Source organism: Gasterosteus aculeatus, chromosome 8 (genome assembly GCF_964276395.1).
Source record: "Gasterosteus aculeatus chromosome 8, fGasAcu3.hap1.1, whole genome shotgun sequence".
Lineage (NCBI taxonomy): Eukaryota > Metazoa > Chordata > Actinopteri > Perciformes > Gasterosteidae > Gasterosteus > Gasterosteus aculeatus.
The window spans coordinates 6750075-6777776 of record NC_135695.1 but is presented as its reverse complement, the minus strand read 5'-3'; the positions used below and the strand labels follow the sequence as shown (position 1 = coordinate 6777776).

Genomic DNA, 27702 nt, shown 5'->3' with positions numbered 1-27702 from the left:
GCAGATCCTGCAGGCCTCCTTCATCTTCACCACGTCCAGCATCTCAACAGCACGTTACCGACCCGGTATCGACAACGGAGCGGCGCTATGGCGTCAACAGTTTTTTTTTTTTAATCCTTGAAGAGAGTTGCTTTGATGTTTTTGTTGCTTCTTAACCGTTCAGGTCGTGAACTGCTGTTCTTTTAGAAATGAAAGTGGTTCCAAGCTGAAGTTGAATGTGGTTTAAGCGTTTCAGGCTCCATTCTGAGGGAACGATCCAGCGTGAATAAAATCCCTTTAACTGCTCTGCACTGAATCATAAACTTTAATCGAACGGGCAGAAAGAGAGAGTTGGAGATGAACTGACTCCACGCGTGGAAAATTCGGATTGATCATTAACACTTTTTTGGATCATCCGTCTCGTCGTTCCTGTAACCTCGTCGCGCTGGGCGGCAGGGCGGATGTTGGTGAACCGCTTGTCATGCGTTCACTTCCTCGATGGCTCTCTGTAAAAATCATGACAGGTCGGTTCCTGTCCCGGTGATTCCGGCTTTAATAAACGATCTCACTGCTGTATTTGTTTATTTAAATCAATGACGTCTCTCTGCATGACAGCATCTCCCCGCTGCAGCTGCGCCCCCCCCCCCCACCGTCACAATCCGACACGAACACGGAAAAAAAACAAAACGACCGAGGCTTTTTTTTTGTTTAGGCGCCTGGAGGTTCACCGGAGATTCCCCGAGTGTCCGATCCGTTTCCTCCTCACCGGCAGCGGCGGAGGATGGAGGGAGAGGCCGACGCTCCCCGAGCCGCTCGCATGACGAGATGACGCCGACAGCGAACAAAGATCGTATATTTGCGGGAGGATGTCTCACTCCGAGGATTTAAAAAACAGAAAATTAATTAAATGTATATTTTAGTTTACACGAATTTTAACTATAAATTAGTATGTAAAAATGTTTGAACACAAACCAAACAGCTAATATGAAATAAAAAGGAGATCTCAAGACTTAGATATTTTGTATTATTTATTTTTCCTTTTTTTAAGTTCAGTATTAACCAAACCTATATCATAATGCAGAGTTGTTTCAGTGTATCTTTTTTGTATTGTATGATTATTGGTATTATTATTATTGATTTATAAGTATGTAAAGTAAGCAGAACATTGTTGTTGTCGGTCGAGTTGACCTATATTGAACAAATGTAGAAATGGGTACAATTTTCTCAATTGATCACATATTTGGTAACTAGAATGATATCTGTAGATCTGTAGCTTTTGTTGTTTGAAAATGTAGTGGAATGTAAGTAAAACATTGTCTTCCTCTGAAAGTAGTGGAATACAAGTATCAGGTAGCAATGGACAAGTACCTCCAAACTTAGTACTTTTCTCTGCTTCTCGTTCTTTCTTTCAGTAAATCACTGCACCCGATGTGATAAATGATAAAAGAATACAAAAGAATCGGCTACAACCAACAATCAGCAGAATACTCTCGGAAAGAAAATCCAATAATGAAATTATATTCTTGAACTACAAACAGAACCCACTTGTGCAACACTGCACTTGGTTAGACATTTGGGACTCAATCCGTCACTTATGTTCAATAATGGAGTCAATCCCAGCCAGCATTGGGCAAGAGACGGCGTACACCATTGACTGCTCGCCCGTCAATCACAGGCCTGTCGTAGAGACAGAGAGGCCGCTGGGTGGTCTCAAACCCACTGGGTGGATTCTGACTGCTAACCACCACACCATCTGGACATTTGGGACTCCTTCAGGCGAAACATTCCATCAAAGAGTGAGTACATACTCAACACTTTGAAAAACACAGTTTTTTAATGTGTCCAGTTTTATGACAGACCTTCCAATCTCTCTAAAAGCATTGGATTGCTCTGTTTCTGTCTGCATTCAAACTCCCAATGCTGACATTAAAAGGCACTTCAGCGAGCAGAAACGGATCACTATTTTATTACAGCACCTTATGTCAACTTGTGTAATCCAAGATATTACATTTCCATCATGGTCTTTCGTGCCAATATTTCTCTGTGTGGACGCTATGAACTGAACAGAGCACTCCCGATCGTTTTCCACCGGGTTCATTAAATTCTCTGAATTGACGGCGTGGAATGAGGTCATGCCTTTCCCAGGGTCACCTCGCCCGGCCTTCACACGCATGTCACACAACGAGGAGGGAGTGACCTCTCATTTCCCCTGAAGCTCGTGTCAGCGAATCACATGGCGCCTTAGTAACTGCAGCAGAACTTTGCTCTTAAGACAATGATGTCATTCCAGCAGACACTCAGGCTCTTTTCCCCACAGACTCGCAGATAGTCTTCGTTATCGCAGCAGGGTGGAGGTGTTGTTGGCACAACTCTGTGTGTGCGCGTGTTCAAGTGGACAACCGCCGAAGTCTCTTCTGGCCCTGACTTTGTCTACATCCGTCACCCTGCAAGGGCCTCTGGAGACACGCCACCAAAACACAGATCGGAAGGAATGAGGCACGCAATCAAAAATCAATTAATCCTAATCAGAGACGAGTGCCAAACACCGCTGACGGATTGCGCCCGCTGTTTATTTTTCCTCAGAGTGGCAGAAATACCAAAAGAGTGACAATCAGAGAATTCACAACCGGTTCCTTCCGTGCGCGCGTGGGGGGGCGGTGAAGCGGCCGGTGAAGCGGCCGGTGAAGCGGCCGGTGAAGCGGCCCTCTGTGCGGAGCGAGCAGGACTGGACAGGACTGTCCTGTGCGCGAGAGCCGACCCTGCAGCGACCCGGATTCTCTGACCCAGCGGGTGCCGCTGCGTTCAATTTGGATAAAGATATATTTTTAAAGGAGTAATATCAACTGATACAATTGGGGCCTTGTGGTGCGAGGTTTCTACAATTATTTGATTTTGCGGCTCCTTAAAGTCACTTGAAGGTTTAAGAACTTTTTGTTCTTTCTTCTTTTTTTAATCATAGTTTTGTGCTTGAATGTCGTAGGTCTTTAAAAAAGATATGTTATGTGTAAAAGGGAAAGGACAAAGGGCACAGGAAGTAAAAGAAGTAAAGCGGGAGCAAAACAAGCAGAAGGGACTTTATAAAAGAGGAACCAGGCGTGAAGAGTCCACCGAAATGAAAAAGTATTTTGTTACAAAAAAGACCTGTATATTTTTCTACAGTAGAAAGTAAATACAAGATCCTAGCAGTAAATGGTTCTCAAGGTTGAAAGATTAAAGTAACCTGCTTCATTCCAGAGTGTGTGTCGTCAATCTTAACAATCTATCTAATTGTTTGTGAGAAAAAACAGCTACACACAAGGAGTCTATATAGCTGTTAGATAAATGGAGTAGAAGAACACAATATTTCCAGAAACATTGAGAGAAATGTGGAGGAAAAGAGAAAAGTGTTCCAAAGAGAGAAATCCACCCGGAGCAAAGACGTCATGCATGCAAGGCAGACCAGGCACCACTATGTGGAGCTGCGTCTCTATTATCTGGGGGGAGGAACACCCGCCGCGTCTGAGTCGTAAACCTTCGTCCCTCCGTTTTCTTACGGCACTGCTTTGCTTTGACAACAAGGAAGATGTCCAATGAAAACAGAACCTCACAGGTCGTGTCACAAACAATATGTAAACCCGTTTTCATTTTTAATGGTGGTTCTGACAAAGTCGCACTGACTCACGTATGAATATAAAAACCGGAGGAAGACGAGGGTTGATCATGCTGACTGGATTCAAGGTCTTTCTGACGTCATTCTTAAGTACAAGTTGACAGACAGCTGCCCAGCTGTCATTAGGATGCATTTGATGAGTGAACACGTGTGTGTTTAAGGCTATGTCCATGTATGTGTCCATGTGTCCATGTAATCCATGTATGGATTCTTTTGAAAGCAGCGGAAAGCAAAAAAAAATTAAAAATACCTCAGTTTCTCTTTCTTTCCTTTTGAGAGGAGAGGAAAGACGGTGAACTTTGACCTCGAGCTCCTCGACCCGGAGAGCCAGCGAATGTTTCTGCTGCGTCAGCTCCTCAATGACCCTGAGAGAGATAAAGAGAGAGAGAGAGAGAGAGAGAGAGGGGGAGAGGGAGAGAGGAGAGAGGGGGAGGGGGGGAGAGGGAGGCTCAGGATAACAGGATTCAAGCTGCGGTGAAGTTCAAGGATCGGACCTGGGGGCCACTGTTACTGTTGCAGTTTGTAGGTCAGAGCTCTGGCTCTTTGTCACAGGCTGAAGTGTGAGCAGCAGTACCAGTGGCAACAGCGCTTTAAATAGCACTGATTTCCAGGGCCGCAGCACAAAATCCAGCGGCTTGAATAGCATTCTCTATTGGCCCCTTCCCTTCCACAAGGGCCCTGTGTACTCAGTCCCCTTGCTCTCATGCTCGTTACATTACGGTATGCTGTTATTAACCTTTTTTTTTTCTAACCTCAACAAAGTTGTTGTATTCCCTAAACGCGACCAATCATTCCACAGTGTTAATCACGTGGCACTGCTTGCCATACGAGGCTGATTTGAAACATATTTTTGGCCCAGAAACCGGTTCAGTCAACATTCAACGTATCTCGTGGTTAGCAGGAGGACACGCTGCCAAGGAAAACCTCCTGTGCCAACTGGGTTCTTACTCTTTCATTAATCCATGAGCAGTGTCGCCTATAAATCGCGTCTAATAAAGTGCAAAAGTAGAACGGGGACTCCCGCGTGAACGTTTTCAACGGGAGGTCAAAGTCACCTGTCTTTGTCGGCAACGGTCTGCCGGCCGAGCAGCACACCCGAGCCGCCGCTCTCCTCCTCCGTCCTCTCCACCATCTCTCTCTCCAGAGCCAGGCAGCGCCTCGCCTCGGAGTCCGCCAGCCCGGCCATCCGCTCGGCCTCGCCTCGTGCCAGCGAGGCCTCCTGAACGCGAGTGAGAACATCAAATCAGTGCAAACCTGCCGACGGTTTTACCTCTCGCCGATGTTGCATTTCATTTTGTATAAACAGATGCTTCCCGTGGATTAACACTGTAGTCCTGTTCTCAGGGACCCTGTGAGGGACTTTGTGTGTCTGTACCTCTTGCAGCAGCTGAACTTTGGTTTGGAGGATTTCCTGCATGTGGATGATCTCCACCTGACGCTCCGACAGGCAACTCTGCAGCTCTGCTTCATTCTGATTGGACAGGCTCTCTGCCGTTGACCTATGGGGTTGTAGTTCGGGACAACAGTTATTCTACAAGGGAAGCGGCAAAATAAAAATTCCCTCTTTGAGGACGCAGCATGTCAGCTTGAAATATTGACCATTATTCATCAGTAGTTACAACGTCTTAAAAGCAATGTTTTGAAATCGTTCATATTGGATCCATTGCACATGTCTACATGGTTGAGGAGAGCCTGACTAACACATGGATGCAATAAAAACAGCTGGCTTCAGGAGCAGATGGGTGTAGGTCATTGGCTTCTCTTTCCCCCGAAAGCAAACTCATGATTTATTCAGGGCTGGCCGATTGGATCAGGGTGTCATTAATGGGAGTCCCAAAGACTCAAAGGTCATAATGCACTGGGCTGAGTGCGTTCTGCCTCTTAAACATGAGTTTTATGGGATGTTTTTCTTGAATTGATTCTGAGTCACTTGGAACGTGTGCTTTAAAATATAGCTAATTTGAAACAGAAGTTTAATAACTCCCATCTAGAGTTTTTCAGTGGTTTGCTGACAATGTAGAATTCAGAATTCAGCCGTTTCCCGGAAATTATTTTCCTTTTCTTGAACCCAAATAAGAAAATATGGAAAAGACTCAGGAATGACACGTTGTCATAGACAATTATGCAAATGTTTAAGGAGGCTGATCACATGTAAAAAACTTCTCTAAATGCCTAAACTGAAAAGAGCTGTTTTCAGGGCTTTCCTTATAAAATAAATCCTGCACATTTCCTTTCACATTGAGTTGGTGCACGGCATGCCTTGCATGTTGAAGTTGCAAAAAGAACCCCTGCACATTCTTTGAGATGTTAGCGAAGGGGTTCTGAATTACGATGTCCATATATTCCACCAAATGCAACTGTAATCCGCTTGCATGTTTTTTTTTTCTTTGTGACACTCTGCTGACAGACGGCGAGATGGAGTGGGAACAGAACCCTCCTTGCTTGGCTGAGGTTAACAACCAAAATACTTAAACTGAGTGCGCCATGTGTCCAGGGAAGAGGAAACACGGATCCTAGAGGGAAACGTCTGCGGACCCCTCGGGAGAAGGGGGGGGGGGGGGGTGATCTGTCACTGCTCCACCACTCGGCAACAGCAAGAAGGTCACACTCAGCTTCTCCTCCCCACATCTATCAGTCGGGCTCCGTTAATAGCTCTAATGATAAACTGTGGCCGGAGGGTTTATTTTTGTAGCAGCAGGGCACAGAGAGCCTCTGCACCGAACCCAAAGTCAACTCTGACGTTCGCTCTCCTCAAAGGCTGGTGCTCCTGCTCCTTTTCTTTATTTTGACAAAGCGCCAAATTGACTGACATTATAACTGCCTGCACTGCATAATAAACACTTTACCTGAGCTAATGGTGTTTTTCCAATCACCAAACAACGGTAATGGACATGGTTTTCCATCCTGCTTTTTAAAATGTAGCTTCAGCAAAACCACGGCAAACCATTGGAAGTACATTCACAGTGTGTGTCAATGTACACGGCATTCATCTATCTGTAAAGAACCGCTTTGATCGAGTCGATCTAAAGGATCACTCCTCCATGAGAACAAAGACACGTATTGTAACCTCTGGCGGTGTCTGTCCAGAAAGATGGGGGCAAGTGTCCAGGACCTGAGATGTGTCTTTGTTTGATATTTCTGCCTCAAAATCAACACATTCAAGAACGGGAAATTAGTATTTTGCTTAAAGTGTTTTTGCAACAGCAACATCTGTTGCACAAAGCAATTGTCCTGTAGCTTTAAATAGTCTGTCATGAACAGTTCATCCAGAACTACTTTCCACGGCTGAAATGGTCCCTGTGAAATCGGTAGAGAGTGAGTTCAATTAGTGAGGTCTGTTATTGAGAGACAAGAAATAAATAAAACCAAGGCGTGTTTGGGATTAATTGTTGGTGATGGATCATCAAGAAGTTACTTTTTCACAATACACAACATAGTCCGTTTTTTTGCCGGCTGCCTCAAAAGCACATTTCTACAGAATTCTACTTAAAGAGAAAGACACATTAAAATTATGTAAACATGACACGCCCTCTATGAAATAAGTTTTGTTTTGGTAAAGTAACTGATGCTAAAACAAGGGTCCCCAACCTTAATTTGCCTCCTGGACCGGTTTCATGTTAGACAATATTTTGCGGACCGGTCTGACGTTTAGGAAATGAGGAACTAGAATATGTAATTGGGAGAAAATACGGTCTTATTTTTAAAATTAAACATTTTTGTGAAAAAGTAATTTATTGTGCGGCCCGGTGCCAAATCACCTACGGACCGGTAGCGGTCTGCGGCCCGGTGCTTTGGGAACCACTGCGCTGAGAAACAGAGCGCTGCCTCGCAGACAGGTGCTGGAGCTCAAATAGTCTCCGACTCAGCAACACAACAAACCCCAAGACACCTCTGCCCTTCCCTCTCTGCACCCCCCCCCCCCCCCCCCACCTCCGCCCATCAAAACAAACCAACAGTAAATCCCCCACCCGCCCACCCCCTCACCCCCTCTGCAACCCCACATCGCCTCTTGGTCCTGCATCCCCTGGCATTACTCAGAGCTTAGTGTGTGTGTGTGTTTTGTGTGGTAGATGTGTGAGTCCGAGGGTGATGAGAGGTGGCCGGATCCCGAGGGCGCCCAGGCTCTGATGTACTGATGGACTCATGGGAAATAAAACCAAACTAGCAATGAAAGGAGTGTTTGTGTTGTTCAGCGTTTCAGTAAATCTGTGCAGCACAAGCAGACTGTCGGAGACACGCTAATATAAACTACGACTGAGTAGTTGGATACATTTGGCCCGGAGATTCTCAACATGACACCATCATAGCAGCTAAGAATGAAGGATCCAAATACTCACAGAGCTTCCTCCAGGAGCTGTTGTTTCTCCTCAAGGTCCTTTTTCAGACTCTCCACTTCAACCTTCAACGCGATGTTCTGGTAAAGAGATTAATCAGACAAAACAATAAGAACATGCAGGCAAGAAGAGTACATTTTTGAAAATCTCACTCGGGTATTAAGTCAAAGTAACATTATTGTCTGATATTGCTGACCGTAAAACCAGGCAGAGGCAGAATGGACTGAAAACAAAGTCAGTTTTCTAAATCTTGAAAAAGATCGATATAAGCTAGATGTCTCCATGATTGCAGCTAACGGCTGGCGTAATATGCCAGCATTGACATCACACCGATTCCAGCGCTAGAGAGAATACTTCTTTTGATTCGCTGGTGTGTTAAAGTGTACATCAATGCACATTAACGTAGCTCCAGTTTACAGTGGTTATAACCTACGATACTGATGCCTCGACAGAGCAGAAAACCATTGTTTTCATGTCTTGCGTAACCAATTGTAACACATCTACAATATTATCCAGTTGATCTTCATGCAGAAAAACACTATATTTCTTTCTTTTTTCCCACATTGAGTTCTGCTCAGTGCTGCAGTGAGAGACACACTGAACGTGCTTCCCAAGCTGCACGTGTTGACTTGTATTTCAGGGAGCTCTGTACGTCTATAAATAGCTGGTAGGGATATGAGCACCTGCTGAATCCGTCTCCGCTGGTGCCACCAGCCTCAGTGCAAAATCCACGACTCCCCCATTCTCCCCCGTCCTCCTCCGTGCCCCCGGCAACGTCTCCACTTTTAACTCTTGGCTGTTAATGCAGCAACCAACTGGACTGAACTGGTAGTCAGTTTACTCACACGCAGGGATCTGCCAGCACGGGTGATTTGTTTTCGCAGTTACATGTTAGTGTACTGAACGTCACGTTTGATTATTGACACACAATGTGAGTTGTTGCTTCCACTGCGTAGATGCAAAATAATAATTACAATAATTCATTTCATGCACGGTGCGCGCCTGCATGCAAATAGCGGCCCTGAGGGTTCCTCCGGCTAGCCTGATGTAGGTCATGTTGGGTCTATAGTTGACAGAAAACAGGTCAGACACTCACCGTAGGGGAAGGAAAAATAAGCATCAGCTGCCATCTAAATACAATCGCCCTCAAATGTTGTCAAAATGCTTTCACTCTTTGTTCCACGTTTCTACCCATTTCCGAATAGAGATCATGCCGACGATGAATCACATGTGTACATACAAAGCTTTCACACATCCGGATTCTTCTGGAAAAAAAAGGCCTTAAAAATAGTTGACTAGCTGTAAAAATGAGTAGTCATGTTCTAATGAATCAACACTGTTGAGTGCATAAAGGAGAACAGGTAGCCAGATATGGCATACAGAGAAACCATCTGCGTGTGGCTTGCCACAGCTTTGGTCTCTGCGGCTACATTGACGGGTCATTTAAGCCAACAGAGACGTCTCACAGTGCTTATGGGCCGGTCCCACTGCCGATAAAGGAGTGGTTCCTCTGTAATGCAACACATTGATGGTGTTCTCTGTCAGTGCTGAGCTTCATTCGTGTGTTTGATTTGAGTGATGCTTTGGAGCTCAGTGGAGAAACCAAAGAGAGTTCACGTTTCCTGTTAATTCGGGTGTCCCATAGTGGGTGATAGGCCCGAAGGAACTGCATCATCTCAGAAAACAGCTGCACAGGCAGAAATGTATGACTGACAGCACTGCATGAACTGTTGCAGAGCAGCCTGAGACCTTCTGTCAGTGCTAATAACTGTCAAAGACGAACCTGCAGCTCTGGACAACAACCAGGCCGCCTGGACTGCAGAGCCGATGCAGGAAAGCATCCAGAGCACGGGTCTGATAGCTCCCAAAGCATAAATGTGTGTCCACACTCACCCTTTTGTGCACGCCATCACTGCTCTCCTCAAACTTCTGCTGGATCTTCTCCTCCAGGAAGTAGATCCGGAGCTTCAGGCTGAAGTTCTCCTTCTTCAGGTCGTTCAGGTGCTGCGAGATAGTGCGGCAACCGGGGAAACCAGCGTTAGACATGGCGACAGGTGGCTCCGTCGTAGGGGGCATGGCAGCCCCCCATTCAGTACCACGCAGTATGTGAAAAGACAGGGCTGAAGAAACAAGCTCTCCCAGTGATACGGAACCCAGATGATCCGCTCTCCCCTGCTGTCACACATCAACAGGCAGGAACAGGGACAGAGATGGAAGCATTAAGGGATGGCACGCAGGCAAGGGACGGGACGGGACGGGACGGGAGGGGGGTTCTATTTTAAACCATAAGGAAGTTATGCCAAGAATCTATGGCAGGAGTGTATTTGTTGATAAAAGTCTATGAACATTCAAACTTTCAAATGTGTGGGAGACGTGATCGGTTTAAATAAAGAAACAAAACATCTTTACCAAAGGGAAGGGAAGAGGAAGTTAATGTTAAAAATGTAAAAATCCTAACCAAGGCGATTTAACACATCCTAAAACCATGAGAAAAGAAGTACGGGTTCTGCTTAAGATCTCCTGCTCCAACATAGCGATGGATGGAAGGATTACAGCCCATCGACAGAAGATGAGATGTATAAAGTCAAATCATATTACGAGTCCAAGGCCCACAAAGGACAACTGGTGAACAGTTTCCCTGAAGAGAAGCCTGAGAGGTCTGAGTGTGACTGACAGCTGCTGAAGCACCAGTTATTCAAAGTTATGTGGGAGAACAAGGAGGCTGCAGTGGTGGAAGAAGCCAAAAGGCTTATTCCCTTATAATATCATCCCATGGCCATGATGGGAAATGTCATATGATCGAGGAAAGACGGGATGTAGAAGAGCTGAGGGAAGACAACCTGAGAGAAGCACTTGGACTGAGGAATTATGGGATGGCAAAGCTCCCTTTGTTCCATGGCTTGGTCATGCTGTGATTTGGTGATTTGTACATCAAGGATGTCAAGATGTCTATTCAGATTATACTGCAATATATAACAAGTAGTTTTTTTTCTGTTTAAATTTGTCTCCATAGGTTTGGAATGAGTGTATTTCATTAGAGGGTGATTCTATATAAAGTTTTACAATGACGGTGACGCAACGCATCTAACGTAACCAAGATGTCAAAAAACCTTCCCTTACTTCTTGTCAGCTGCAAGAAAGCAAAACTAAACTTCCTGTCAGATGAGCTAACATAAAAGAAAGCAATGGCCCTGACGCTCCTTTAAACAACTGCAGAACCAAATAGACCAAATATGAATTCTTCATGAGTTAAATACAAAAAAGCCCATCTAGACCTGCAGGTATGATCCTTGTTGGTGAACCCCGAGTGTGACCACGGGGAGGCGCTTATGCTCTACCTGAGACCTCTGGATCAGCATCTCTGCAGATCCAGGGGCTATTTGCAGAGGCGCTGCCCTGCGGCTGTCACTGTGGAATGCTGAGGTGGTGAGACATTGCTGATCACACACTTGCAGGAACGTCCTAACGGCTGGCACGCAGCACGAGACGGACCGACGGCGGATTACAGCCACACACATCGAACGCGGCAACACATGTTGTCTTCACATTCTGCACATTCATGCGCACCAGAGCGACATACAGATAGAAGAGAAAGTACAAACAGATGGTTTGATGGTGAAATAGTTTGACAGAAAATACAAAGAAGACACTGCACAAACACACATAACTGATTATTGTCTATTATGTTCAAGCAGAATTTCTTAGTTTTTCTTTTAAAATGTCTTTTTGTGTAACACTGATACAGACCACAAAATGATGACTGCAGTTCTGCATAAAACAACCACACATCTGTTTTTGGTAGGGCCCAAATCTGTCATTAGTGTAACGATAGCCTTTATTTTCCTTTCAATTCAACTTAGTCCATCATTTTAGGATTCAAGCCCGGCTTGCATAAAAAAAAAACAGTGTGAACATGTGGCTTTTAGTCTAATAACAACTACACTGAAGCATTTACGCAGCAGAAACACAGGCATTAGTTACATTAATACAAAACATCCATAGTACAATGAAGTATATATATATATAAATACTAATTTTAAAACTTTAAAGAGTGAATAGTATTGATATACAGTGTTGATGATTTACTCTTTTATAAATAATAATAACTATGTACAGTATATATATATATATATATATATATATATACATACATACATAGTTATACAAAGAGTAAAGCTGTTAAAAGCAACATGAATAGAAACTTAAAAAATATATTATAATTGTGAGGAATAGGATGTTATCTATTCAATGAATTATCATTTTCAAAAATAAATAAATAAACGAATAAATATATTTATGTATTTTAATCCATTCATTTACCTAGGAATTGCTGTATAATTGTGAAAAATGCTTATCACAAGGTCCCAGAACCCGAAGCTTCCTCCAAAAACACAATTTACAGTAATAGAAAACATTGTCGTCGTTGTAATGATTGTATATATTTTCATATATAGTAACAGTTTGTAGATGCATATGTAAGGAAACCAATGTCAACGCTGCACTGCTGTGTGCACCTCAGAGCACACTAATGTGCACACGTCAAACATTTGTAAATGTTCAAATTGCAATAAGTGTGTGTCAAAAATGAGTCTGTCATGTAATTGTGAGAACTCAATGTTATTCACAGCTTTAGGATGTGCACATATTTTTGGCCACATTAGGTGCTGCACATCCAACCTCTAGAAACACTCAAAGCGTCCTCAGAGCACCCGGGAAAGAGCAACAACGGCTTTGTTGTGAACACATGAGCCAGAGGGATGTGAGACCGACCCACACGTTTACATGACAACACTGTAAACTATACACACAATATAAAAATCTCAATGAGTTGAAAAACACAAAACCAGAATAATTCGTCGAAAAGATTTTTGGTTTGCCGTCCCCTTTGGGATACACGTTGTAATAGGTGATGAATGATTGAAAGGGGACGCACAGACACACACAGGTGCATCACCAACACTGCGGACTAATCGACAGCTGACGAGAGTCGGAGGTCGGAGTTGTCGTCTGGAGGTCACACACTGCGGGGAAAGACTGAATTTATTACAACAAGACATTACCGCAAGATTAAATCACCCTAATTCTGCAGGGATTTTCCATCATCAGCGCATAATCCATTACAAGACCCGGGGGTGGAGGAGTTGTTGGTGAGAAGCAAGAGTAAAAGTTCTTTTACAGGCTCGCGACGCTTCAACCTTTACCTCACTGCGTGTTTTTACTACTCTGTCCACCCTCCCTGCTCCTCTGCCTCTGCATGCACCGTTTGAAGGCTTACTAACCCCGAACCGTCACCTTTGCGTGCAGAGAGGTTTAAAAACCCATCTCCACAGGAGCAGAAGTGTAATCGGGGGCTTGCATGTGACTCTGCATGCGCGCGCGTGCTTCGGATTGGCAGAGCGCTGGGAGTTTTCCCCCCATTTACCGGTAACAGGAGCTCCTTGATGCCAGCTAGCTTGACATTTTCCAGCCCTGCTCTCCGGCAGCGCCAAACCCCCCTAATGCAATTCTGCAGGGGGAACGTCTGATTGTGTTTATTGTGCTGCCACGGTCCACGGGAGACATGGCGGTTTGAAATTTGAATTTGTAAACCTGATTAACTCATCAAGGAGAGCCACTGAAAATATTCCCGGGAGCTCATTTAAATGTGCGGACAGAAAGAAGGGAGACACTGTAGAGCACTATGGACTGCGGCATGGTTTAATATAATAACACCACGTGCTATATTTAGAATTCATACAGCAGTAGAAGAAGATGTTGACCGATGTTCTTTTGCTTATTTTACAAGATTAGAAGATTGATCTTGTGCCTTTGTGTTCAGGGCAAAGATGGAGTCTGGATGTGGCCGAGTAGTGGGCAACAGCTGTAGCTTTGCTGCGTCCGAGCAAATTCCGTCCAGTTTGTTTAGTCTGCGCAAGAAAAGAATTGTAAAAAGGACCAGTTGTCGCTCGTGTGCTGCTATAATTGTGCAGAGACCAAAGCCAAATATTGTGCTGGCTGACAGTAACTGGCAACAAAAAAGGAACATGCTTCTATCTGTCAGTATTCTTACCTCAGTACCCGTGTTTAAAGGCAAAACTGCTTAATTAAAGCTAATGCCAACAGTTGGGTCATCAACCTTTTGGCGTAAATAATCACAGGTTTTTATAAGCAAAAGGTGAAATGTGCACACACAATAGAACAAACACGATTTGTGTTCGGTCTCAACACCTCAAACCTACAATGACACAACTTATTTGGCTACTTGATAAAAGCGACATTGAGCCAATCAAAAAATATGTTTTAATGGAAACTATTGGGGCGGGTACCATTATCAAAGCTGCAAAGACAACAACGCACAAAGCAGTTTCTTCTCAATTTAAAACAACAAGATGTGTGATGATTTGACTTGGAGGTCTCGCTGCTGTTATTAGTGATAATAATGCCGCAGAGACTGTGAGCCACAATGACCACACACACACACACACAACTGTGTCCATTACAAATAACACAATCACGGTCCATGCAACGGATCACATTACTCTCTGCCCTTGGAATAAATTAAACTACTTTTCTAACACCGCTTACACAAACTAACTACAGCGAGCGATGTTTATTGAATGTGTAAAATGTATTTTCCTTTATTTAGTTCCTTTTGATTTTTCCAGTGAATAATAAGTTATGTGTAATAATAATAGGTCCTCACAGCTTGAGGCTCATGATGACGGACAACACAGTTCGGCTGACGTTCATCAAAAACACAAGCTCAGAGTTGAACTTTTTTTTATGTGGAATATTAAACAGCAAATGTAAAGACTGGCAATAAGTACAAAGGGATGTCATGAACCACAGGCCAACTTCTGGACTGACGGCAATGAAACTGAACAGAAGGTTACAGCCAGACACAAAAAAGCTATATATTAAAATAAAAATAAAAATAATTGAGTTAGAAGCACGCAGCCGTCTGTAATGCTCATTTCACTGTTCTGATTCACGATGGGCTGTTGATGGAATGCCTCGTTCATTCTACGATCTCGGGTTGGTGATGAAGCTGCGACCCCCCTGTCGGTCCACCGTGCCCCCCGTGGGGGTTGCGAGCCCCAGTTTGGAAACCACCAACTTACCGGAACCTCATTTCAAAACTCCCATCTGTATATCGCATACTTTAACCCTACAAATAGTCATAGCCGCTAATGTGCAAGTCCTCCTTCCCAGGGTGCTTAGCTAGTTCAAACCACAGGGCAACAGAACTAATCCGGCAATAATAAGCGTTTTTTCCATTCTAATGGGAAGACCGAAAAGAAAAAACGTTGTTACGGGTGTTGGAGGATATCTGAACACAGCCTTTATCTGCCCCTCCTCACTCTTTAGTTTTGATAAAAACATAAAATCTTCTCCAGATGCGGCAGCAGCTGTGTACGAGTGGCGGCTGATGCGGTGTGGAGGAGGGGCCTGTCGGTGGGGAGTCGTTTGCTCCGCGCCAGGCATTTCTGGAATCGTAACTGCATCTACGGACGGCAGGAGGGGTTTTGGTGTGGAGGCCTTTTGATACCTTTTTCCAGCCAGTTTGCCAACTTAAATGCAGCATAAAAAAAAAAACATATTTAAAAAACGACGAAGAAAACCTAACTATGTGACGTGGAAACTTCATTTCCAGATGTCATGCTTATTTTCTACTAAAGACTTTGATGCTGGGAGACAAAGCGTAAGGTATACACCGTAACCAGCAGGGCCAGGATTAAATCAAGTGTAGCACATCAAGACCAGGTCACGACCAGTGTGTTGCTCGCAGTTTCAGTGAAAAAGAGAACCTGGCTTGCTGCCGCTGCTCGGAGTGCCATTGTTTTACTTTAGCGACGCAAAAGAGAGCGAGAGGCACGGATCATAACCGGATCTGAATCTCTGCAGCAGCGCACGGAAACACACCGACTCCAGGCGGGCGGACGCGGGACTGCGTCTGCAGAACGAGGCCTGCGATGCAAGCGCTCATAACACAGGATCAGAAGCAGAGCTCATTGTCCAAATGATCGTTTAGGAGGAGGCAGCGGACGTAAGAAACAAGCAAACTCTGGTCTTGCACTATACTTCACAGAATCCATAGAAAAAAACACTCTTCAGTGTTCCCGGCACTGCACGGGTCTTCATTTTGTTCGTACGTGCACCGTCGAGAACATTCCTGCTTTGAATCTAAAGTTGCAGCGACTGAGTTTAGCCTCTAAACACACGTCAGACATAATCACGCCTGGAACTCTTCTTCTGCCGTTTCCTCCACCTTGTGGAGCATTGTGGAGCTCCATCAGACGCTGTTAGGGCATCGTTGTTGTTGGCAAACTGTTAAATGTGGTTTGTTCAATGACAAAGTGGAATACAGTTGGCCAAAATGATCAGTGTCGGGTATTCTTTTACTATTTGTGACCATAGTGCCCATTTGTCGTCTTTCAGGGTCAAAATAATTTACTTTGAGGCATATTTTCCCCCTGAGAAATGCGGTGGGACGGAATTCATTTCAGTCGACACAGTAGTGGCTCCATGTACCAGGGGCACTTAATGCTTACCTAACGATAAAAGGAATATGTTTATTTAACAGTTTATTTTTCTTTAAGACGCCTGTGTAACTGAGCCAGTCTCATTTGCTATCTGACATTTTTGTATCCATTTTTGGTGTTCCTTTGTTTCTGGATGAGTCACAGGAAAAAGCTGCGTCCAAACCCTTTCCCGCCTACAAAGCTTTGGGTTGGTCTTAAATTAAAAAAAAATTGACAAATCTGGTCAGCAAACAGTGACTTTTCCATGTGTACTCCACAGCTGGTTCTCAGAAACCGAAGAATCATATAAAATAAATATGATGACGTTTAGGTTTGACCTATTTTTTGGGGTCCCGCAGTGGGAACCACAGTTTTCTATTATTTCAGTTTAAACCACTTCTGATGCCACATATTTTATGGGGAGTAGAGAGCCATAAATGTTAGCCTGGGTCATTTATCCCCGCTGCCTGACTGAAAGGCCTTCTGGGGCTAATCAACAAGGGTTGCCATCGCTACAAAGACCGTGTTTAATATCACAAAGGGTGCCTTTCACTAGACACACACAGATCACTCTCTGCCAGGTGGAAACCCAGACTGGGTGGGTCCAATTTTACAGGACGGCTGATTTTAAAAGGCTAGAAGTGACTCTTGATATGCGGCAGCGAGCTCGTTGGATCGGGATCAGATGTTCCGGCATCACTTACCCCCCTGAGCCGGCCTGTCGGAGACACCTGACCCCCCGGAAGTGAGCTCAGGCTGTGACCGACGGCCCGTAGCCCCGTAGCTCGGGGCGATGGGGAGGCGTGATACTCCCTGAGAGGCATCGAGAGGAGAGGGGAGCAGGGCCTGGACTCAAACACATCTGCCGCTAATGGTGATGGCAGCCAAAGAGGAAGCCCTGTCAACATCAACGGCTCGGTGTAGCTTGTGTTACTTATTGTGTTTCTAAATATGCGTGTTACTGTATTTGTGTGTGTGGGATGCAGAATAGGCCCTATGACTCCAGACGTGCTGCTGACATCCGAGTATTGCATGCTCTGTTCCGCCGTGATTTAGAAGAGCAGCAGCAGAAAAGTCCCAAATCTGAGCCAGCAAACAGCCTTTTTCTGAATGCAACACTTTGCAGCGCTGCCTGCCTCCCCCCTCTCCTTCATTCAGGGGTGAGCACTGGGAGTCGGCCAGACAGGAGATGACCTCGTCCAGGGACAGGGAATCGGGGATAAACGCAGAGATACTCACAGTGGACGTGGTGAGCTGAGACAAACGGAGAAGGAGAAGAGGGGGACGTCTTAAGGACGGGGCCAATGTGCGCGTGTGTCCGTGTGTTTGTGCATCCAAAATCCAAAGGCTTGTGCTGCAACTATTAGCTTGTCAGTTTTTTATAATCAATCAAACAACATATAAGCGATGATGTAAACATTTAAGTACACATTTTCTGCAGTCTGCAAACACTGATTTTTAGAAATATACATTCATTTATCGTTCTATTATTCTATCAGTACATCAACTTGTGTGTAAGAAAGCTCCACGTGTCGAAACTCGTCTGGTCTCAAAATGAACAGCGAGATATAATAAATTATTGTTTGTCTATAATTCCAAAAAAGACAGTATCAGAGGCCACCGTTTTCTTTCTTACATCCTCAGCTCCTCTTCACTTCACTTCTCTACCCCTCCTGTTCCGTTCAACAGCCTGAACACATTGACGAATTGAAGCCAAGGTGTTTGTCAGCCCTGTGATTTGGATGTTTGTAACTGGGGCCTCAGCAAACTGATGTAACTGTCTTAATGCAAACAGGAAACTTATCTTCATTTTTGAGAAGCTGAGTCCACGTATCAAACCTTTTTTCGGGCAATGCATGTGTGTACCGACCGTTGGCTGAATTGTACTAGAAACGCAGGATCAACCCGCTGACCTAATCTTCCACAACCCTCCTCTCGCTCGGTCGGAGGTGCCAGAGCTAATCAGCAGACGTCCGCATGCGCGCACACACCCGGTGACGAACGAGAAGCACGCACGCAGTCGCTGCCGCGCACCCAAACCGTGGAAAACAATGATTATGACAATGGGTCGGTCTCCAGATGGAGGCGTACGCCAGTCCGAACAGGCAACCCAGACGGAGACGGCACCATCTGAGCGTCTAAACACCGAGTCATTAACAAACCGTCTACTGAGCAGAATCAAATACCTGTTCCCATGCGGCTCCGCACACGTGCAGCTAGCGAGGGCAAGGCCGCGCAAATACTTTCCATCAGTTTGTGTACGTAAGCAATGATGAACACGTTACATCTAATCATAAAAGCATGGATTTTGTGTTACGGTCGTGGCAGAGATTTTGCAGCCAAGATGTCCGGTTTTCCCATGCTTGTGTTTCAGAGGGAGGGTAGGTCTGTGTCTCATTTCTGTGTGTTTATGGCAGATCTAAATTATGGTATCAGGTTCGCCCCAAACCGAGCCAACTGCCAACTGTCATGGCCGACCCTCCCATATAGACCACTTTTGTCTCTGGCTAGTAGTGTAACCCAATCTATCCCCGAATGTCTGCCTCTCCGCTTGGATTCATTTTTGCCAAACGGCAGGGGGGAGAGAGAGGCAGAGAGAGAGAGAGAGAGAGAGAGAGAGAGAGAGAGAAGACAGGTCTGAAAACAAACAGATACCTTCAAAACTAAATTAGCAGGTCATTTTTTTTGTTGTTTTTTCTCCAAATAGAAAGCAGAGGAAACGCTGCCGGCAGAGCCACGTTTTGTGAATGAAGCCCAGCTGACAAACGGAGCAGCACTGTAACGACCTCCTGACGACACACACACACACACACACAAACACACACACACACACACACAGACACACTCTCAAGACCGTAATGACGATGCATGTTAATGAGCCATCGCCATCGACGCTATCAGGTGTTGTCACTTTGCTTGAGTTTAAAATACACAAGTTACCCAAGAGATGGCGTTGTTACAGCAACCCTTCGCTCCGCATGTGGGTCAAGCCACGATGCTGATGACTGGGACGTTAAAATGGACCAACGGAACTGTTCTCCAGGGCTGCTGAATGCAACGCCGACGAATCCCCTATCGCTCCCTCTCACATAGAGACCCGTGAGCCCATAATGCAGGCTGCTTGTTGCAGTCACCACCCAGAGCTGTTACATAAACCCCCGTGAGGGAGGATGAATCCATTTTAAGGACAATCAAAGATCAGTGCTAACTGTAATTGCATTTATTTGTATCCCGGCCAGCAGATAACAAAGGTGTGTATTGATTTTCTTTGTGGACCGTGAACTGACATATTTGCATTCAAGATTATGTAATATCTTGATTCAAATACATTAAATATGTACTCCTCTCTTTCAAGTCGTGTACTGGCAAAGATCACACGCACGTGTTTGTTTATGTGCAGAGCATGCAGGCACTGCAGGCCTGTAATTACAACAACACATGGCTGGAAAATTAGCTGTTGGACTGTTTTCATTTATTCCTGAAGAATTTAACCTTTTGATACAAGCGCCGTACGTACGTGCACATACATACAGTATACACACACACACACACACACACACACTGACATAAAATGTTGGTGAGGTAATGTCAGTGGTGAGCGTGACCAGTGAATGTCCACAAGGCGGAGCATCCATTGTCCAGGTGTTTGCATGGACTCAGACTGTGATGGTCTGCAGTACACTGGTGTGTGTGTGTGTGTGTGTGTGTGTATGGAATACGCTGGCTATGTGCCCTGCTTCCTCTGGTCCGTGGATGGAAATCAAAAGGGACAGAGAACTGAGCCCGAGGGCGCCGCTGCACTGAACCATCAGTTAGCAGGATAAGAAGAGACTGTAAAAGGAGAGGGGGGGGGGGGGGGGTTAATAAGTGTGTGTGGGGATGTGGAGGATGAAAGTAGGAATGAATGACATGATGGAGGGAGGAGGAAGAAAAGAATGGAGCGACAAAAGAAATAAAGGGACCGTGAATGTGTGGCTGGAGGTCGGCCTCGTTTCAGAATGTGAGTCTATTGAAATGAACTCAGCCTCCTCTGGGTCACGTTCAGTGGTGGACCGGCCGTTGTCTTCAATGTGTCCTGATTTGGTGTCTAATCTTGTACCAGAAGTAGTTAAGTTAACGAACAAAGTCTTTCCTGTTTATCAAAGAAATCTCTAAAATACATATATTCTGTGTGCAATGGATTCAATATTCTTTAATGCATTTTAAGAAGTTGACACTTTAAAAGCTATCACTCAAGTCACGTTTTTTCACAGGAATTTAACCTTTAAGTAAATGTAAATAATCTTGTTTCATGCAGCTTAATAAACAATGCCAGTGAATGTTAGCACGCACCATGCACAATATGAACAACACTCATAAGTAGTAATGTGCACTCAGTAAAGTACGGGTCTCCTCCGGGTGTGTCTGCAACAACGACAGCTAAACTGCAGTTTTTTGCCACCTGCTGCTTACGGAGTTTTACTCAAATACTGTTGAAGTACCTCAAAAATGCATCTTCTGGACAGACTTTGTGTAGTTATGTCACTGCTTCAGTTTCCCCCGTCACTTACATGATTGTCTCACTGTGTGAAGCAACCAAACATATAATTATTCTGAGGGAACTTCAGCTGAACACTGTTGTGTCTTTGAATCGTGTAAAGTCTTTGAATTCATTTCAAAACGAGAGTCATTAACTGCACGGTTCCTGAGAATCTTCTAGCTTTTTTTATTTTTTATTAAGAATTACTGCACGGACCGGCAAATGAAATGGACATATTCCCCTGTTGACTTATTGCTTTCTGTTTAAATGAGTATAAAACGTGGAAGACGGGAGAACTTGGTGGCACTGCAAAGTGAATCACGCACTCCCTCCAGAGCCCGGCTGTCTGGCCGAGCGCTGCGGCTGCTCTTCATTAGCTATCTCCACTCTACCTTTCTGTGACAAATTTAATAAATGTTCACCTGGTTGCAGTTAGGCCCTCGTTAGTAGTAATTGGCCTGGTATTTACTAACAGCATTACTCAACACTGGCTGGCGCAGGCTGAGCCGCTGTGATCCGAGCCAGGCTGCTCTCGGCCTTCTGGGTTTGTTACGGCTGTGCCCGGCAGGAACAGGCTATCTCCAGAAAGAACGACTTTCCACAGATTTGAAATCCCCCAATACCCCCTCCCTTCCCTCATTTTCTTCACTGCGTTTCTTCAACTTTCGCTTGTGTGTTTCTTTCTGTTCAACAACAGTTTTGTAGAACTTTTTAACTTATCACCAAAACGTTCTGTCTTAGGCTCCCTGTCAATGCAGTACCAAATGCATAGAAGGTAGAGGCGTGAGGGGCGGGCAACAAAATCACTTGGTTAATGTTTGGGAAAGATGGTGAACACCAAGCGCTGGTTACCCAGTTGACGGGGATTGGATTGAATGTTGGATGCGGGGCCCTTTTTCGTTCTTATTCAGCCTCCACGGGGCCCAAAGAGCACCCGGTCCAGTTATTATACAGGATTATAAAATATTTTTACTATCATGTTTTTTTTTTTAATAAGATGCATGAACACTGCATTTCATACAGTGTGGAAACATGTTCTGTTTGGAGAAGTTCAATTGGAGGATCAGGCTCACGGTCAGAGAGTATTGGACTGAGGCTGGGTTTTTGCCGGACACTTAATAGTCCAGCTCCTGTCAGCCGGTCCCTGCAGGAGTGAAGGCAATGGGCATTGGGTGCAGAGTTTGATGGCTCATTTATAATGTTTCATCAGCAAGTGAAGATATTTGTACAGGAGAGAGAGCAAATCCACCAACAATGATTACTGGCATTTCCCAGACTCAGGAGATTTGAGCTCCAGAAAACAAGAGGTGGATTTTGTTGGTTTGCTGGAAAACATCATTAGGTCACTACATACCGTCAGTAAGACAAGGGGAGTGCTGCAAACATTACCAGTTGGAGATGTGCTGGATGTAAGACATGCATCTTTTAAACAAATAATTGGTATCAAATGAAAAAAAGAATCTGTCTTCCTAAAACAGCTTGTCACTGTAGTTTTTAATCAAAGGAGGAAACGTGCATATTTTCAGTCATGGACTAAATCACATTTGTTGTTCTAGTGAGAATCTGCGACAATAGTAGGAAAGATATATATTAATACTTGATCCACACGATACTTTTTGGATGGGAAAACAAGGCCAATCAGGATTGAACACATGTGACGGGGGCCTGCAAAATGACCACGGAAAGAAAGTTACAGAGAGTGAATGTGACTACGAGAACAAATGGTGTTAAAAGGGCAAATGGAGGAAATAAAATAGGAGGGAAGATTTCAATAGCGAGGGGCTGAAGAAAATCGGTAGCTTTTCTGACGGCTCCTGGTCTTCCTTTGCCCCCTCTGCTTGCAATTATTCCATTTGAAAAGGATCCTCAATCATTGATAAGTCATCAAGTTTTACCCAAAAGCACCTGTCCCCAAAGAACAGCAGAAAAACTTTCAACACCCCAGTCTGATTCCAGGAACCCGACATTGGAAATAAACGATGACACATGCGTGCATGTAGATCAGTTCCAAGTTAAAAATGTGGGGTTTTTTCTAAACAGAATTTTTCTTCCTATTTTCTGGCAAGTGGGGGAATGTTCTCTGGTGCTCAAGGAGAGGAGGGGAGGTCTGCTCTGCATGTGTCACCCGTTCACAATCTGCCAACGTTATCCCAACAGGGAAAAGGAGAAAGAGGTTTCAAAGGAGGGAAAGAAGAAGGGGGAAGCGAGAATATCTGTCTGCAGAATATCTCTGCGCGAGAAAAGGAGAACAAGAGTAGATGAAGAGACGGCTTTGATTACACTCAGATCTGGCCATTACCAGGCCACAGGCAGACTCTACCAAACCAAACAAATGGAGACCATCAGTCAGTCCGTCAGTAATGAGCTTCAACAACCAGCCTGCTGACGGAAAACACACCTAACAATCCAGGCAGACGGACCAAAAAGACACAAAAGGAACCTTGTACAAATGTAAATTCAATTTCCCCCTCTTAAAAGAATAGGTGGGTTTGATAGAAATGCAACACAGGCGCATGTTTGGGGCACGACGGCCTAATTGCCTTCCTGGTTGGTTCATTTACAGTCATCTCGGCCTTTGGGAGAACATTCCGAACTTGCCAAAAAACTCAATTTTGATTTGATTTTGATGTGATCCTCTGAAAACAAATCAACTTAAAGTGCAGGACATTACAGGACGCATTGATGAAGTAAATTGACACACACATGCAGGTTATTTTGTGATCACGATGGGTATCAAAAACTGTCTACTGGCACTGAACGCACGCAGAAATGAGCAATGTGTGTTTCTCATCTTTTGTAAAAGGGGTGTTTTGATCCATTTATGGAAACATTAAAAAAATGTTTGCATTAAAAACAAAACCCATCTCATACTATCCCTGAATATATCTGAACTCACCCCATATCTGAGGCGTTCTGATTAAGCGTCTTTCTCTCTAAGCTCTTTAACTTAAAAAAAGCTCAGTCAAATGTGATTGGCTTGCGAGACAATATGATGCACCTTTGCACGGCTGCGGGGGGAGATACTCGGATGGACATTATGTTATGTCATGTTATGTAATGTTATGTATGTTGAACTGAGCCTGAGCCTCAGGTACCCAGATTTACAAAAGCAAAGACAAGCTCTCGATTGATAGTCTGATCATTTACATGGACGTTTAGAGTCGATCGGACATAAAACTCAGATTCAAGCACAATTGTAAATGCAATTACATCAGACCGAGTCCGATTAGATGAGTGTTTGACCTTTCACACCATTTCCAGCATGTTTTCATAGAACCATAACAGAAATAGCACTAGGGTTGTATCTCAAACGCTCTCTTATTATTTGACACTTTGTGTTGTGGACTGTGCTGTTCTGCCAACAAGCAGAAGCCTGATTCATAAAAACACTTTTTTTTACCCTTGTGTTTGTAGCGGCTCCGGGAAAAGAGAAATGATGAAACATAATCCATAAATACCTTCTGAATGAAAGAAAAACACACAATGGTGCAGCGGAACTTACTGCAATCCAAAAGGAGGAAACATTCTGTAATGTGTCAATCAGAGGATTCATAAGCGCACACGTCCGGATCTCGGACAAAACACAAATCGTGTCGAGGAGCGGAAGATGATTTGCTGCCGCGGGAAGTCTGTCCCACACCAAACATACGTGATGAATAAAGGTTTGTCAGAAATGAAACACAGATATAAAGTCTGTCAGGTGTTTCCAGCCAGTGGCTGACGTTAACAGTCGGAGCGCTGTATTACCGCAGGGAGCCGATTACTGTACGCTTAAACTGAACAATTATCCTCCGTGACCGACGCCGTGATCAAGTCAATGTGTATTCTCTGACCCGCTAGAGAGGAGCACGGATTTATTGCATGTGCCTGGGATCAATTAACAAAGTCGGGCTCAAGCTACAGACGGCGCTGCACAGTTTGAGTTGCATCTCTCCAGATGGTGACGCTGGTGCGGTACTGTGCAGCCGCTCTGAGGTCAGCAGTCCGCCTCTCTGAAAGAGTGTTTTACAGATGCTGGAGCCCCCCCATGATGACATCTTTATGTGGATTTTGTGTGGTAAAGTAAAGACGATTGGGGTGAAAATCCACAATTTTATTCTTCCCTAATCGCTGTGTGAACTTGGGTTTAAAAATGTTTCACCTAAAAGATAAAGTGTCTGTATTAACCGGTTAGACGGGCCCATAGAAAGTATTATAGACCGCTGTTGTTGGCTCTGCCTCTCTCCATCCTGGTGAATCCAAAAACCGACACCCCCAAACCCTCTTTGTTTACAGCAGCGGAAATGTGCTGAGGATGTAAATGCTCAAGATTTTTTATAGTGTAAAGTTTCAACGCGTTTTGTCTGACTCTGCCTGGAGTCTCCGGCGGCAGCGTGAAATTCAATTATTGTGCTGAAATGAATGTCAGCTTGGGCAGATTTACTTCTGAGAGCTTTTTGGAGGTTTGTAGTTAATTGATGGCTGCAATGTGTGACATCAATCCCAGCTCTTACATCCAGTCTCATCTGACAAATGAATGCATCGATACAGTACCTCTGCAGTGAAGGTTATTGCTGGTTTTACATGGTATTGACGACAACGTGCTGAAGAAGGACTCTGAATGTGCGCTTGTGTCTGCTCGTGCACATGCCAAAGATTTTTTTGTGCAAATGTGATTAAGAAAGGCAATTGACCTGCAACTGGCCATTGAGAACATGTGAATGAGTGAGTGTGTGTGTGTTTTTGTCCTGTGGGCTAATTTGAGCAGCAGCAGATCTGCTGGTTGGGTGACCTGAAAGCTGAGCTGCTCAGTATCGATCTGCAGTCTGAGTGCTGCTGCGGTGGAAACTGACCCCTGTGCTGTCAGCACGTGCATTAGCGCACGTCGGCTCATCCGCCCGGATGCACTGCAAAAAGTTCATTCAGCGCACAAAAAATCGGCTTCCCGATCATCTCGTCAGAGGAAGGACCGAGACACACTGAACCACCCGCATGTCCTGGGTACTTTGTTTTACTCCCCGAACATTTCCACTTCCACTACCCGATGTGGTTCCTTGTTGACAGTCATGTGACAAACATCGACCACCCTGAATTACTAGATTAAGGGAAAGTAGGTGAAGGGATTCTGTGGGGCTGGTAAGCCAGTGCAACAATAGTGATGGAGTTTCAATTTTTATATTTTAGTAAAGCTTTTAGGAAAAAAACAACAACAACAATGATATTCAAACTATCACTATATATATATATCTATATCTATAGATATAGATATAGATATATGATTAAGGCACATTCTATTTCATTGACCACCTAAAAGAAAGTCTTTTGAACTGCATTTCTTTTTGTAGTGTAGTTGAGTTGCGCGCAGACAGACAACCTGGCTTCAGTATCTATTCTTAGTGGGTCATTAGAGACAAACAGAAAGGGGGAATCGTGTATCATAATTCAATATTGCTGAGCCAGATCGGGCGTGGACGGTGTTTCCTGAAATAAAGACTCTAAAAAAACGATTGTTTGTACAAAGCTGCACAGCATCCATTTCCTGTTCTGCTATCTCTCCTAAAGCCTCTTCTCTGCTTAAGACGTTTCTTTATGAACGACGAGGAGGAAAACTCATTCCGATTCTTATTGCATTGTGTTTCCAATCCAGCCTGAGCCAGTTGTTGGTTTCCTTTCCCCCTCGACTGCCTCAGCACACGTCACATGACATCGCTGGCCTATAATAAAGTCTGTGGCTTCCCAGAACTCCATTTGACCTCAAACGCATCTGTCCATCCACCATTTATGTTCAACGGGTTACTTAGATGACAGTTTTTTTTTATTTATTTGCACATTGAACAATGAGGAAGTATTTTACATAACACAATGCATCTCATCTTTTTATCTCCTAAAAGCAAATACATGTTGTTGGTTTTTTCACTGCTTGTTTGTGTTGAAGCCCAGGTAGCTTCAGTGGAAACAAGTTCAGGTTGTGGTATAATTATTGTATCTGCTTATTTTGCCATTACCGTTTATCCCATACACATATTTGTAAAAACTAGGTCGCGGACAGTCGTTTTTAACAACAACGCACCCAACCAGTGCCCGGATCCCAAGTACCGCCAGCAATCAGCTGGCCACTGCAAACAACACACCGGTCGCAGTTTAGCGGCTGTTTAGCGTCTATCCGAGCAAACAGACTTTAACATGAGACTGCTGTTCACTGGCAGCCTAAAACCCACGAGTCGACACATGTTGGACCACAGTTGTTCTTTACCAACTGGTTATAATGTGAGAAACTCATCCTTCCCATAAAAAGTTCCTGTTTCTACCCAAATCTTGACATTTCCCTCCAGGTCTTGCTTACGGGGGTTCCAGACCAGATTAGGTTTGATTCTCTAGAGGGTTTGGACAAACAGCATATTCACCAGTTTTACTTGGAGGATTTGTTTTACAAATAAAAACCCACTTTCAATACTTCAGAAATTCGACTGTAGTTATTGTTAATGTTAATGTTAAGGGATTGGTTGGGAGAGAAAACAACAATTTAAATTGGCTATATTGATAATACATACAATGATATTTGCTGAATGACAGAGCAACACTGAAGTAAACATTCAGCATCATCTGTAGGGTGACTCGACATTTCACAGTTTATCCAACATCACTGCTCCTGTTTCCATCGCTGCCCGACGGCATGAGGCAGCGAATCACGGCCAACAGCCAACACACACACACACACACACACACACACAGTGCATTCTG

The 27702-nt window shown here is 44.4% G+C and overlaps 1 protein-coding gene across 1 annotated transcript in view; it reads right to left on the bottom strand.

Moving 5' to 3' along the window:
* The window catches only part of pde4dip (phosphodiesterase 4D interacting protein), a 59504-nt gene that overhangs the window by 25336 nt on the left and 6466 nt on the right, over window positions 1–27702 (bottom strand). The window contains 5 exon segments of the mRNA XM_078107906.1: window positions 3879–3993; window positions 4684–4847; window positions 5004–5127; window positions 7966–8042; window positions 9856–9966. Coding sequence (XP_077964032.1) covers window positions 3879–3993; window positions 4684–4847; window positions 5004–5127; window positions 7966–8042; window positions 9856–9966 — 591 coding nt within the window.